The sequence below is a fragment of the Coturnix japonica genome, chromosome 5 (assembly GCF_001577835.2).
Source record: "Coturnix japonica isolate 7356 chromosome 5, Coturnix japonica 2.1, whole genome shotgun sequence".
Classification (NCBI taxonomy): domain Eukaryota; kingdom Metazoa; phylum Chordata; class Aves; order Galliformes; family Phasianidae; genus Coturnix; species Coturnix japonica.
The window spans coordinates 35,705,959-35,721,453 of NC_029520.1; the positions used below are offsets into that span (position 1 = coordinate 35,705,959).

Consider the following 15,495-nt stretch of genomic DNA (forward strand, 5'->3'; position numbering starts at 1 on the left):
TGTCACGAGCAGAGCTCATCTGCCATCTCTCCTACCGTTTCCTGTCAGTCATTTCTCAGCAGACTTGGTGTTGTGTGACAGCGCTGCTCCCGGTCAGGAGCCCTGTTCCTATCTGGAGCTGAGGAATGACTTGTTCTCCCTCCTGCAGTTCCTACTTCTTCCTGTGCTGTGATGTATCATCTACTGCTGTGTGGGAAACACACAGCTTTGGGGTCTGTTTTGCAACACAACCTGTAAGGCAAACACAAACTCAAACAGACCATGATCTGGAAGACTGTGTCCAGTTCTGGGCTCCCCAGTACAAAAAAGACAGGGATCTCTCGGAAAGAGTCCAGCGGAGGGCCACAAAGATGGTGAAGGGCCTGGAGCATCTCCCCTATGAGGAGAGACTAAGCAAACTGTTTAGCCTTGAGAAAAGAAGACTGAGAGGGGACTTGATCCAGGTCTATAAATACCTGAGGTGTGGGAGGCAAAGCGGCGAGGCCAGACTCTTTTCAGCAGTGTGTGGAAACAGGACAAGGAGAAACGGCCAGAAACTGGAGCATAGGAAGTTACACATGGATGGGCACAAGAACTTTATAGTGCAGGTGACGGAGCACTGGAACAGGCTGCCCAGGGAGGTGGTGGAGTCTCCTTCTCTGGAGATATTCAAGACCCGCCTGAATACCTACTTGTGTGACGTGGTGTAGGGAACCTGCTTTGGCAGGGGGGTTGGACTTGATGATCTCTGGAGGTTTCTTCCAGCCCCTACGATTCTGTGATGCTGTGATTCTGTGAAGTGGGAGCGGAGGTTAAGTACAGAATGTGTTGTCCTGGAAAACTCCCAGCTCTGTGAGCTGATCATTTCCATGTATCTTCATGTATCCCCTAGTTTGTTCTGGGCTTTGTGTGCACCAGACTTAGTAATAATTCAGATATACCAGCTCTGGTGAATTCTTCTTTGATAAGAAGAAACAATAAGCAAGGGATGGATCTGAGATCCTTAAACCCATTTTTTTTCCCAAGGATATGTATCCCGATATGTATCCTTAGGAAAGAAAGATTCATTCATTTTTCTTTTACCATTATCTTTTTTTGCTTAGCATTCCTGGGCAGGAATGCTATCAGATCTCCACGTGCATCAATTTCTACAAGTTGACCAAAATAATCTGGATGGTGAGTAAAGTGTTGAGGCACTTCATCCTTGGCTTTGCTGTCAGTGGGGACATTTTTAGTTTCATGTGAATACCACAGCTGGTTTTGAGAACACTTCCTTTAATGTGTATTTCTGGTGCATTCCAAGGAGTCTTTTGGGGTAGATTTAGGCTATTAAATCCTCTCCATCTTTTTTTTTTTTTTTTTTAATCTACTTCAGCACTTTCCACATTTGCAAATGCAGAATTAAATGGCTCATGAAATATCTTGTAACAAATGAAGATGACAATACAAAGTAATGGAATAAGCTATTGCTAATATCGGATACCTGTATGCCTAATAGTCACTGCGCACTGTGGAATAAAAATGATCAAAATAAATGACACTTCTTAACTCAAGGGATAAATTATGCCACAGGTAAGATGCTAAACGGTGAAAAAGAAAGAGATTTATCTAGATGGAAAAGTTCAGCAACATCAGCAACCCCTGCTCTTCACATTCTGTTTGGGGTTACAGGCAGTATTCAGAAGGAATAATTATAGCTGGGGGAAAAAGCTCAGAAGGTCTATTTAGATTAGTGCTTTTGGAGGAATCTTCAAGCCGTGTCTGTATTATCTGGAATGACTTAAAGGGAGACTGGTTTAATTTCTAATACTCATTATAATTTTTAGAAGAGTACAATTTTGCAGATAGGCAAAAATCATCTCAGATGCTTCTATAACACCTTTCTGTTACTATGGCGCTTTGTAAACCTTGTTATGCATTCCATTCACAGCTAATAAACATCCTCTTTGGACAGAGGACGTGGTGGCCTGCTGAGACTTTCTAGCATCTTTAGAAAGCAAAGTCAAGGGAATTTTTTTGCCTGCAGAAATTATAAGAGAGGGGTATGGAAGTGGAGTGCAATCGTCTAAACTGATCTGGGCAACGGTGCTGAGCAAGGGCTTTGATTCTTGCAGAGAGGGGTAAAAAAGTAGTACAAGTGGGTTTTGCAGCTTGCATTAGGCACTGCTTTCCAAGCAGCACATCTCTTTCTGGTGTCACATTTAGACAACCTTCATTACTGACTTGCATGAGTTGCATGACCTGGGGTAAGGGGCATTTTTAACAAGAGATGTCTCATCCAAGTATTGGCCTTGTACAACGTAATCTGAAAGAAGACTGTAACCTAAAATTGGATGGCTCCCAGAGTCAGCTCTGTGCATTCCATTGCTGAGACCAAGGCAAAATCTGTCAGTGTCCATTTAAAACTGGACCAAGGATGTGGGTGGATTTGGCCCTGCAGGAGACCTGTGGGAGTATATTATGTTATTTTCTGGAGTTAGCTTTAGGTAGGTCATTCTGCTTTCTGTCTTGTAGCTTTGTACATCTATCAAGCTTTATACAGGGGTATTTGTTGTTTATCTTCTGGTAAACTGAACTAACCAGAAAAGGTTCAGAAAATGTTTCAGAAGTAGAGATCTCTAGCAGCAGGATTGGTTCAGTCTCTCCCTGTTCCTTCTTCCCTCTCCCACATATGATAAATGTTGGGTGTCGGTGAGACTTTCCATAGAGCTTTCTGTATTTCTCATCATAAGAAATCTAAAATAGAGGTTGATTTTCAGCAGTGAAGGCCGATCCTCTGATCACACTTCCCATCCTGTGTTTGGACAGAAAGGCCCGAGGCTTTGTGTCTGGTTCAGCATTTCATGAGATGCACACCTGGGATGTAAGAAAAAAGAGAAGGAAACGCTATTCACTTTTCATCTTCCACAGCAATTTGGGGTAATCTGAGATTTAATTTATTCACCGGTTGAAAGGGAAGCGGAAATCAAGCCAGCATCTTTCTTTTGAGCCAACCTCTTTCTTGAGTACCCTGTGGAGGCTCACACAAAAGAGCTCTGATCACTCATAACTACGTGCTTGTTCTAATTATGGAAAGATTGAGCATTGCTTACAAAATTGCCCACTGCACTTCAGCGCACCGCATTGTTAGACTACAAAAGCTTTTCTTTGTCTTCTTTTTTTTCCCTTCCCCAGCAGACCCAGCATCAGCCTGTTTAATGGAGAGCTGCATGGACAGAATTAATGTGCAGGAACCTCACGCAGATTATCCAGGAAAGGCTGGCAAAGCCAGGTGCTGACCTGCTCCCTGTGTTGGGAATGGGGCAGATGTCAGTGATGTAGTGGTCAGAGCGGGGCATTGGCCGGGCCGTATTCTTGTACATCCTAATCACAGGTAGTGCTTGGGACACAGCCCCTGTTTCACATCTTTCCGATGCAGAAAGGTGAGAGCTTCTCAATGGGTGCTTCACCACTATGTATCAGCCTCAGCCATGGAGGTGGTGAATGAGCTAACACACACGTAGTTCTGCCTTTCTTTAGTTACAGATGCTTTGTTTCTTAGGAGGATGTTTAGCAGTACGCCCACATTGTGCAGGCATTTATCTTCATGGGGGCAGCTCCGTCCCTCGGGCTGTCTCACCCCGCGCTCCCCCGCCCCGGAGCTGGGAACTACTCGTCCCGTCATGCCGTGCAGGGAGCGCCGCGACACGTGCGAGGCGCGGGGGTTGCGGGCGCCGGCTGCGGCGGTGCGGTAAGTGCGCGCTGTGTGCTCTGTGTGCTCTGTGTGCTCCGTGTGCTCTGTGTGCTCTGTGTGTGCTCCGTGTGCTCTGTGTGCTCTGTGTGCTCCGTGTGCTCTGTGTGCTGCCGGCTCCTCCTGCGCTGCCTCCTGCGGGAGCCGAGCGGGAGGAGCGGCGGGGCCGTTCTCCGAGCCCCTTGGTGCAGCTCCTCCCGCTCGGTCGCCGTCCGGATCCTTTCAGTGCCAGGCCCGGTGGCTCGGGGTTAGTGCTGGGCCTGAAGGACGCGAGCTTGGTTTTAAAGCGGATGATCTTTTGGAAGTAGTGACCTGTGTCGCTGCATGCGTGTTTTGGTTACCAGGCTTCTGAGACGAACCCTGCTAAAGGGGCACAGTGAGAAGCAGGAAACTTTCTGCAGTGAAGGGAATTAGTGCAGTCCATCTCCACGGGGTAAAAGTCCTGCACTCTGTCAAAGGTGCTCTTGAGAGCTTGCGGTGTGAGGCAGCCATCCGTGCTGCCTGATTCATGGTGTAAGCAGAGGGACCTCTCAGTTGTGTTCTCTATCTAAGAGGAAGGAGAAGAAAATACTGCTGATCTGTAGTTTTCCTCTCAGGCTTAAATCCTGTAAAGCGACAGAGACAAAAAAAGTAATATTTTTAATAAACAACATGTCTATACTACCTTATGCACTGTAAGTAAGGAGTACAGTGCTGTGAAAGTGGTTAGTGTGGTTGACAGCTTCATCCCTGTCCCCATCTTCCAGCAGAAGGGGATCTGAGGATAACAGCGATGCATTCCAGGCCTGCAGTTGAGCCAGGCCTGAGCTGTTGGTACCTGCAGCTGTCTGTTCTGCCAGGGCATTCCTAGGCTGACATCTGGATGAGTTGATGAAAAAGCAAGTTTCACTTACTTGGTCACTGATCAGGACCCCATCCCCTGCACTGGATGCAACTGGCTGGAGCCACAGGCAGGAAAGCATCACGTCTTCTTTCCAGTGTTCATCACTACTGAGGAGTTTTCACAAGCAGCCCAGCAGTTTCCAATAAGTTTTGGGCTCTTTTAATATTGTTATAACTTTCTTTAAACTCTGCTTTTTTAATTCTAGTATACCCTTACAATTTCACTATGCTATGGTACCTTCAAAATATTTGCAATGCGGAGGCAGCCTATCCTATAATAGAGAACTGACTTATGGTGAGCATATGCTGCCTTTTCTCTGCCCACCTGTTTTTTCTTGTTGTAAAACATTTGGGATCATAAATAAATATTTTTGTGGTGGATGTGCAAAGTGTAGCACACTTCTGATCTAGGGGCCTGTTGACACTGTGGAGTTAGAAAAGCAATGAAGTCAGAGCAGAGCAGCTTGCATTCTGCTTCTGTGTGATTGCGTGAGTTCTTAACTGGGGGCAGCGCATCATTAGCAAAGGAGCAATTAAAACTTGAATTATCAGATCCCTCCAGGCATCGCTATGTCTTTCTCTGATGTAACTGTTTTGTGTCTCAGCAGGGTTCACCAATCATGGCAAGAAGGGCCTTGAAACTTGCCTCACTGGCAACAGCTGCTTCTGGCATCTACCTGTACGGCAACAAGTTCATGGATCCCAATGATTTTGGAGTTGTTCGTGTGGGCCGAGCCATTGCCACAGTAAGTTTCATAGTAGCGCCGTACAGAAGGATTCCTAGAGGGGGTTCAGAGATTTGGAGCTCACAAATACAGAATCACAAGTATTTGTGAACTCCAGGAGCCAACAAGTCAGCTGGGAGCTCCTCAAGTTGTTGACACAGTGCTTCTGTCATCTGTACATTTTGGAAAGAGATGAGTGGAGATAATGGGCTGCAGAGCGCAGTCTTTGTTTCCCTGCACTGGGTGGGACCTTCAGAAGAAGAGAGCTCATACATCTCCATCAGCCACCCTTCAAGGCTAATTACGCAGTTATGATCTCCTGTATTGGTTTCCAGATTCATAAAATAAACACCAAGTCTTGCTAGCGTGACTGCTATTTTACCCCATTATCTTTGCTATTCCTCAGTTGTGTTGATCACAACTTCAGAAGACCTGAGAATGGAGTCTGCCAACCAGCCACGTTATTGCCTTCTTGAGGAAATTCAAGATGAATACGTGAACAAGCCAGAAACATGGAGAACAGAGGCTGGGGAGGTATCAGTCTCCCTGTACCTCAGTTGGATTATGCACCTGTCACTTCAGTGTACAATCTCCACCATTTACAGACCCCCAGCGCTAAGCAGCTGTCTGCATATTCTATGACTTTTAAGCACTTCATTAATGAGTTTTATAGGGAGTCAGCTCCTGAGGGTAGATGCAATAAGAAACAAGCTCTGCTGGTTGGCTGAGGTGCCATGCTGTTTGTATGTGCAGGCTGCACTGTGAACTATTGTGGAAAATATTTTGAAAAGAAACATTTAGATGTTGTAGTGAGGGACATGGTTTAGTGGGGAAATATTGGTGGTAGGTGGACAGTTGGACTGGATGATCTTGGAGGTCTTTTCCAAACTTGATGATTCTTGTAGCGGAAATAATAAGTCATGTCCTGAAAGAGTGATTGAGCACCTGATGGGAAGACAGGGCCAACCCAGGAGAGCTCAGGTGCATGCAATGGTGGTCTAAGAGAGGTGGAGCCAGGCTTCACCCCTTCTAGTCACAGGTGAATTATCTTCACCTGTGCTCCTAGGGCTGACCCAGTCTTTTACCCAGGAAAGCAATGCACCTGAGTGACTGGAGGAGCTGGAGTCAGGATCAGCCCCCTCCCAGACCTCATTTAAGGGTTCGGAGGGGAGGTAAGTATACTTTGCTGGAGATCCCTGCCTACATGAAGCCTTCCAAAGATAAGCAGCTTTTTTTCCTTCATTTCTGTATCTATGGCTGCTGCGTTTTTAGGTTTATCATCATTTATTGTAGCTGAAGTCTGTACTACCCTGCTATTATTGTTATATTTTCCATCACTTTATAGCACTACAATTCTGTGATTCCAAAAAAGTGAGGGCTGAAATACAAACTTTAATCTTTTCTTCTTAAAATAAGTTTTAGGCTTTGTGCTCTGTCCCTGACTATAAGGAAGTATTGCCTGGTAGTATGGAGCAGCTCTCTTACTGCCTATGAACCTGAGACCTGAGGAGGCTGAATCTAGTAGAATAATTATACATGTTCATTTATTGGGCTTGCTTATTTTGTAAATGAAAACTGAGGTTTTGTAGCAAGCAACTTTAGATATTGGTGGAATCTATGTGGACCTAACCTGTCTGTCCTTTGATTTAGCTCTGGCCAGGTTTCTTAATCATTGGACCATATCCAACCCAAAAGCAGGCTGTAATTGAAAGGCTGTAATTCATAGAATGATGAAATAGCTTAGGTTGGAAGGGACCTTAAAAACCATCCCGTTCCAAATCCCTGCCGTGGTCAGGGACATCATTCACTAAATGAGGCTGCCCAGGGTCCCCATCCAGCCTGGCCTTGAGTGCCTCAAGGGATGGGGCATTCACACCACCCTCTGAGTGAGGAATTTTTTCCTAACAGCTAACCTAAAACTCCCTTCTTTTAGTTTTGAGCCATTCCCCCTGGTCCTGTCACTGTCAGATATTGTAAAATGTCTCTCCTACATACAGGCTCCCCTTGAGTACTTTAAGGCTGCAATGAGATCTTCCTGCAGCATTCTCTTCTCCAAGCTAAACAAGCTCATCTGTCAGCCTTTCCTCATCAGAGAGATGTTGCAGCCCTCCAAGTGTCTTCATTGCTTCCTGTGGACCTACTGCAACAACTCTGGATCATTCTTGAGATGGGGGCCCCAGACTTGGACACAGAACTCCAGATGGGATCTCATGAGGGCAAAGTAGATATGGATAGCCTCCTTCCTGATATTTAGGAAGAGAGTTTTGCAGCAGATGCAAGAATCTAAGATAGGGTATGATGTAACAAAAAAAATCCTGGAAGAAAGAATGAGTGGAGGTCAGGAAAGCTGAGTTAGAACTATGAGACTTCAGACAAATTTCATTTGAATTGGAATAGAAAGATTTGAATTTGCTAGTACTTAAAACAGAGTGATTCTGTTGTCCTTTGCAGACTTCAGAAAGTTGATGCAGTTCCCAGTAGCTGAGAGAACTGGCTTTTGTTTGTATGTAGATAGACAACTGAGGGAACATTGTGCCATGACTAGGTGGGATCTGAGGATTGTTTTAGGAGTGGTGGGAAGAACGTAAGGAATTGAGAGTTAATAGAATCTAAATGGGAGGCCAAGACTTTGGGACATTTAACACTGGACTGGATACAAGATCAGTTAAAGAAAAGTTATCTGGCATTGGAGAGGAGAGGGACCAGTTGATCTTGTTGGTCTTATTGTGTCTCTGAGATTCAGTCTCACTTTGTAGTGTGAATGATGGCACTATTCTTGGTTCAGAATGAATTTAGTAGCCTGGACAGCATCATGTTTCAGGCAGTTTTCTGTGTTCTGATAAAGTCAGGAGCCTGGCAGAGCTTTGCACATTTGCCGTATTTCTTTGAGGGTAGCCCAAGTTGTTTTGGGTATGTGAAATGAACACTATGTACTGTAGCTGGAATATTTCTCACACAGTAACAGGGTTTTGGCAATGTCAGTGTTGTCTATCAGGATCATCATAATACTAATTTAGTGTTTAAGATTATGATGTAATTAGCAAATAATTAATTCCCTTGTCCTCTCATACAGGCCAATCTGTTAGCCTCTTCTCTTCAAGTTGGAGGTGATAATTACCCTCATGGACTAGAGATAAAATACGAACCAACTCAGGCATTCATGCAAGACTGATTTGAACATCCTTTCACTTCGCAGTTGTTGTTTGAGGCTGGAAAGATACTTTGAAAAGTTTTTCTTTAGAGTGTGTGTCTGTGTAGCTGTGCACCTTCTGAATTCATCAGGGGCAAGAGAGCCTGAAAAGCCAGAAGAAAAAAAATGGGTTTGTTTAGTTTCTGGTCTGGAAAACAGGAAACCTGAACTCCACAAGGAAAAAATATATCCACTTATGTCTCGTTCCTAGCTGGATTTATTTGTGTATGCATCTCCAAGCCTTTGACTGTTGCTCCTTTATCAACTTCAGTCACTCTGTTTCAAAACAGATTTAATCTCCCTTTCTGTCTGACTCTTCTGATACATTGATTGTACTTTAGGTGTTTCATCTGTGCCTTTCCTAGGTACATGTGCAGTGAAAGAAGGCCTAGTATCCCATTCTACAGTGAGATGCTACCCCTTTGTTAGGGAGGTTTTAGGAAAGCTTTAGATCTGTTATATGCAAATAGTTCTTAGCAGGGATATTTAAAGTTTAAGTGACATTCCTTTCTCTCCCTCCAAGTAAATTTTGAGGGCATGGGCTCTGTTTTTCTGCTCCATTTGCTGGCCTTCTGACTGTGGAAAAAGAGGAACTTTAGTCAAAGGTTAAAACTGTGAAATACCCAATATTCATTTGCAGAAATTAAGGCATTTAGGAATTTCATTCTATTGCCTATGGCTATGTCTAGCTAATAATCTTCAGCTGGTTCACCATGTTGTACTTTTGCAATTGGGTATCTGACCCTTTTGCCCTCTAGTCCTTCATGAAGTTGAGTATCTCAGCAAGCACTACTGCTTGTGGTTATCAGTGAGCCTGTGTTAAGCCACTCAGTGTCCCTTCTGAGCCATCTTTCCAGACCGAGTTCCCAGTGCACCAGTGTGCAGTTAGACAAGCTGGACGTGAGAAGATCAGGTATAGGATAATGGGCATTGGCCGTTTTTAATAGGTGTGTGCCTCTGAGATCCCTGCACTGCTTTCTCTAAATGTTTAATGATTTTTTTTTTTTTTTTTCATGGTTTATTAATGTAAACTCTGCTGTGGAGCTTAAACTTTGGAACCTGAAATACATACATCCACCTAAACAGATGGTTTGTTGTTTTTTAGCCCAAGATAACTGCAGAGCTTGATCAACTTTTCTGTTTTTGTTTGCAGACGGCAGTTATCACCTATGACTACCTCACCTCCCTTCGCAATGTCCCATATGGATCAGAAGAATATGATGTCCTCAAATCACAGGTAGGTTATACTGCTGAGTTGTGTTCCTCAGAAGCTCTTTGAGGCACAGGTATGTTTCCAGAGTCATTGCTATAAAACAAGCTGTCAAGCTGCCAGCTTAATGATTCAGTATATCTTCTACCAAACTGTTGATAACCAGAGAGGCAAACTGTGGAGCATTCTGGATAAGAATCAGGCAATACCTGCATTGCTGAATGGAGAAGTTCCTTTGTCAAGAATTGGCATGTGCAACCAGTGCTTGCTTATACCCATTAGAGATTCAAGTTCTTATTGAATGGGGTAAGATGTGTTTGGGCCCTGTTACCAGTTCCCTGCTGCCTGGAGTGGTTGTGTGGAGGTCAGGGGCAGAGAATGGTCTGTCAGTGGTTTCTTATACTGTTTATCCAAGCAGGGTAATGCTTGAAGGCTGAGAGATATAAGTAAAAGCAGAGTCTTGGACAGGAAGTAATAGGGATGAATTAGGTCTGTCAGTCTTTCAAGAAATCAGAAGTAATTGGGCAATGATACATCTCGCTGTAAGGCTGTTTTGTGTTGTGTTTTGGCATGACCAACTGGAGTGAATAGAAAATGCATTTGTAGTGAGAAGTATAAGCATCCCCGTTGCTCCTCTGAGACCTGTGCTACACTTTTCCCTCTGTCCTGCAGCCCTACAATATCTTGATCTGTGACTGATGCCAAGTTTTACTTCATTGTATATCATGTAGCCACCGTCTCTCTTCTATTCAAGCTCAGGGCTGAGTTGGAGTGAGAAATGTGGTCTATGCCAAATTAGACAAATCTGTGCAGTACTTTTAAAATAAGATATTTAACTTCCTTTTTCTTCTTAGTACACACAGAATGTGGTCAGCTGATGTGGATGGAATGCATGAGGGTAGTGATCTTCAGGCAGCCTCAGACCAGAGGGAGCTCTAAAGCAGGACACAGCAATAGGCCTGGCTTGTGGTTGAGCATTGGACTCCATTTCCTGCATTTTACCAAGGCATGTGCCATCCATACTGGTTCAGACCTCATCCAGAGTTAGAAATCAATGGCATTTGGATTAAGCATGCTTTGGGTTCCTCTGGCAGAAAAGCAGCACCAACAGCATGGTCCTAAAGTGTTTTCAGGATAGTTCACTTTGCAGCTTTTCTAGGCTTGTTCTCATCCTCTCCTATGTAAAGATGCTAAGCTGCTCTGTTGTAGTGTCTCATCCCAAGTAAGCAGCAGTGATACCCTGACATAAAGTAGGGATAGGCTTGTTGGACTCCTGAGTTCTGCTTTCCATCTGCTCGTGTCTCTGACTTTTGCTTTTGAAACCTGGCTTGCAGAAGGGCTGCCTGTTGCTTTCTTGGGCAACAACCAAGTTATGGAGTCATCAGTACTATGGACAACTTATTTGGCAGCTTTTTCTAGCAGCCCTTGCAAATTCTTGACCTTTTGCTGTATGTCTCCATGACTTCATTAACCTCTGTCATGCAGGCTTCAATGGTTTGTCAATTCATGCCCTTGCAGCCAGTCCAGGCCCTGTTTGCTGGCGCTGCTCAGAGCTGTGCTCTCCCTGTGTGGCTGCCAAGACTAGCTGAGTCAGTGTCTGTCTGTGGCAGCGTGAGTGGCTCAGTGGTGTGGCCAACACTAGCCTTTGGCTGCATGAAGTAGAATGAGCAGGGAGATGAAGAGGAGAGAGTACTTGCAGAAATAGTGTGAATTAGCAAAACCCTTTGACCTGTGAAGGCCTGTCCTCCTGTTGGCAAATGTTAAAGAAGTTTGTTGGTGTAGAACCAGCTCAGAAGAGGATGATAAATGTTTAAGAAGTTGATTCTAAAGGTTAGATGCTGGATGAGACTAAGAGAACACGAATACTCTTCTCAAGTGTTCTGTGTGTAACTTGTTACTTGTCTCTGTCCTTGATAGGTCTTCGGTGCTCTTGGCCATAAATTGCATTCTTTTGCCCTTCTGTCCTTCTAGTGAAGCCAGGCTAATTTCCTCTCTATACGCTGAGTTTGGTCTTTCAAACATATGCATGAGTTGGTTAATGATTTCCAGCTTCTTTTTTTGTGCTGTGCATAGAACAGAGTTTCTGCGAGGCATGGGCTTAGTGACCCTGGGGCTGTGGATAGTACCAACAGGTCTGAGTGGAGCTGCTGTGCCTCTCCTCTGGTGAGGGCATCCATGCAGTTGCATATGTGTCTGAGATGGGGAGATAGCTGTGAATTGAAAAGGACTATCTTCTGTGTAGCTTCTCCTGGTACTCAGTATACTGGTGGGTGCTGCTTGAGTGCAAAAGATAATACTTGACTATCCTCAGATTCCCAGTCAGCCATTAAACCAGGGCCTCTAAATTACCCACAGGGTAATTTAGATGGGAGATGAGAAGCTTCAGTGGCAGCACCAGTCCCTGAGCCTGTTGGGGTGAAACAGGGGCATAGTCATTAGGAAGCAATTAAATGCAAATCAGATTAAGAAGGAAGTGGGTTCCCCAGGGGCTTTTAGCCAGGTTCCCGCTTAGCTCCAAGGAAACCTCTTCAATCTTACTCTATTTTTCTGTCCCTCACGGGCCACTTTGATGCTAATGTTCTCAGCTAGTCAGTTCTAAGCATCTTTTTATGGTCAGTAGATTGGTGAAGTATTTGCTACTTTCTACAGGGCGAGAAGCAGTAGCTGGAATTTCACTGTGTGTCCCTAGGGTTGGTTCTATCATTTATGCATCTGTGTGTTTCCCAGCAGCCATGAGATATGAGGAGCCACCTTCCTGAAGGCACTCATAGCCCTTCTTCAACAGCAGTGAAAAGAAGTCTTATCTTTTCCACTGCTGCTGCTTCCTGTAGCAGGGATGAACCTGCTCAAGTAGTCAGACTTCACATCCATAACATTGTGTGCTTCGCCTCATCCCTGATGTCTTCAGCCTGAGATAGAAGTCCTTTTCTGGCCTGTCTGCCCCTGATCTGAATGTGAAGGTATTGCCAGGATACTGATACCAAAGCCAGTGGTAGCCAGGGTTAAACTCAAGACACAGGATGTCTGTAGGTCTAGTGCCAGAAGAATTTTGGGAAAGTACAAGCTTTCTTCAGTATATGGCTTTTCCTTTAAATGATTCTAACCATCTTTGCATGTATGAGCTTGGGCATTTCTTTCTCTTCCTGCTTCTGGTTGTATGGAGAATCAGAGGAAGCATGTTGGCACAGTGCCCTTTCCCAGGTGGGAAGTTTCTTACCTATTCCCTTCTCAACAAATAATTTTGTTATGTGAAGGGCTACATTTCTTTTGATGTTCCCCTGCCTCCTTGTGCAGTTGTTTCATCAGTCCTGAGTCAGCCTACCCTTTGACGTTTCCATTGTGCTTCTCATCATAGCACCTGAATGCCTTGTTAGATGCTCCTTATATTGCTGGCATCAATTTCTGTTGATCCTGCTGTCAGGAGGTATCTCACAACATGTTTGTTTAAGAGGACTTAAACATCAGTGGACTTCTAAGTTATCCTCATCAAAGTAAGAGGATTGCAGTGGGTCATTCAGCTTGCAAATTTCTACACTAGTGATCATCGGTGAAAATCTTGAGCAGGGCATTTATTTTGTCATTTTATTATGTAAGACAGAAGTTACTGCTGCAATTGTGGATACAATGTTTTTTTTTTAAACAAAGAGGAGATAGGAAGGAGAGAGAAGATCTCTGGTCAAGGTGTCTCTGGAGACAGTGAGAATCCATTCTTGAATTAACTTTGTTGGCAATAGAATCGCTTTGTCAGGGAAAAGCCATTTGGGGAGGTTAATTAACTTCCTCCTTCTGAGAACAGAATGTGGATGTTCTCATCAGGCTCTTGGTTATTGGACTTTCAGTATCTGGACAAATATTTTGAAGGTGAAACCCTAGTGACCTTGTGCCATCATTACACAGGATGGTATTTCTTGTTCCTTCGGAGTTATTATGGTCATATGTCATGTTTGTTTCTCATAGCAAGGTATTTTGGAAAAAAATAGTCTCGCAGTGTTGTTACCTAACTGAAGGACCCTGCCAGCCAGGAAAGAAAACAAATTAGTATACCTGTGTATGTTTGGTTGGTTTCTTTTTAAGCATTGTACATTTCCTGATAGCTCAGACCAGCTTCCACCAGGATTCAGTAATACTGTGTGTCGTTATAGGAAAGGAGATACTAAAATAGTTTCTTCATGGTGGATCTAGACTGTGCCTGCAGAGAAATTCCTGGGAGGTCTCCACAGCAGTCCTTCAAACTGACAGCTCAGAATGAGGACCAGGGGTTGTTCTGCACCGCAGCTGGTGCATGTGCTGGTGGTTCTCTTTGCCTTCAAATTGTGGTGAGCATGCTCAGAAGATTGAACTTCCATTGGGGTAGCTGTTAGGTGGCAGTGACTTTCTGTCACCAAACTAAATGGGAACCAGTGAGAGCGGTAAAGAACTTCACATTTCGTCTGCAGTACCTGAGCTGATTGTTTTAGGTTGCCTCATGCTTGTAGATATATCTTCATCTATATGGAATGATGGACAGTAATGTAGTCTAAAGAAGCTACTAATAGGGCCAGCTCTTGCCTTCATGACTCTACTTAGAAGTGTTGCTGTCTTGCAGACTTTCTGCTGGCACATAAAGCATGAAAGCTTTGCAGCAAAAACACGTGACAAGCTCTTAAAATTTTAAGACATTTCCTTTTCCTCCTTCTGCTTAGAAAGCAGAGTATGGTCAGTTGCATGTTATGGTCACAGCATCTCAAGGGTTTAATTCTGTAGTGTGGAAGGTCCATTTTGGGATGTGTGCCTAGAAAGAAGGGTGTCTTTCAGTCCTCTGCAGAGATTTATTTGAAGAAATAGGCCATCTCACTGTGGTGTTTTTGGAGGAGAGGGAAGGAGAGAAGTGAGGGGAAATAATACCTAATTTAGTGCACTGTTCTTGCTGGCTCAGCACTCTCATCCCTGAAGTGTCTCACAAGGAGCATGAGTGTCCAGTATCAGGTATGTCACTGATCTACAAGGTTTGCCTAAGCAGTCATGTCTTTCGGGCACCTCCCCAGCTGGAGTGAAACTGTGGGCCTTGGGAGTGTTTTGCCTTCTCTCCTCCAGGTGGGGCTATCCCTTTGCATTTGAATCCCTGAGGACCTCATTTGATTTTTTTTTTATAGCCGCTGAGGTGTGTATAATAGCCAGAGGAACATCTGAAGAACATTTCAGCTGGTGCAGGGAGGAACCTATTGGAAGCTCTTGAGGGATGTGGGTTACAAGGAGTTTGCATCATGAGGAGCACCATGAAAGGAGCAACTGGAACATGGAGAAATAGTTCTATATAGTGTTTAGACTACATCTTGAGTCTTGGTGTGAAATAGACACTCACTGGGGCAAAGTCAGAGACTTAGAAAGAGATGGTGTTGGCTTTGAAGAACTCAGGGTTTGGAATGACTTGTTTGCCTGGATTTTCACCCTGGATGTGAAAGGTGCAAATAGATATGCATGCAGGATTTCTCAGAGGACTGAAGAGGGAAGGAAGCAGAAAGAAAATGAGATCTCTTAGGGTGCTACTGTATGTAACTTAAGACTGTTCTAATTGACTTTGGATCAGTACCTATGTAGGGATGTTTTCTTAGTGAGGGACTGGGTAGTGTCCAGCTACTACTGATCACTTTATAGAACTTAACAGAATCCTAGAACAGCCCAGATTAGAAAGGACCTTGGAAAACCACCAGGTCTGGCCCTTCGTGGGAACTGGCAGAAGCTAAAACAACTCGGTTGTTGTAGGTTGCCTGTAAAATCAGAAGGGATAACAAGTAACTAG

General features: G+C 44.3%; 1 protein-coding gene across 2 annotated transcripts in view; it reads left to right on the forward strand.

The window, feature by feature from the left end:
* The first annotated feature begins 3,348 nt into the window (after positions 1-3,348).
* Positions 3,349-15,495, forward strand: part of ADCK1 (aarF domain containing kinase 1) — a 74,139-nt gene continuing 61,992 nt past the window's right edge. The window contains exons 1-3 of one of the 2 annotated variants that reach the window (XM_015865225.2): positions 3,349-3,709; positions 5,197-5,337; positions 9,660-9,743. In XM_015865225.2, coding sequence (XP_015720711.1) covers positions 3,566-3,709; positions 5,197-5,337; positions 9,660-9,743 — 369 coding nt within the window. In that variant the 5' untranslated portion in view covers positions 3,349-3,565. The remainder of the gene's footprint in view (positions 3,710-5,196; positions 5,338-9,659; positions 9,744-15,495) is intronic. The other variant, XM_015865226.2, reaches the window with a different exon arrangement.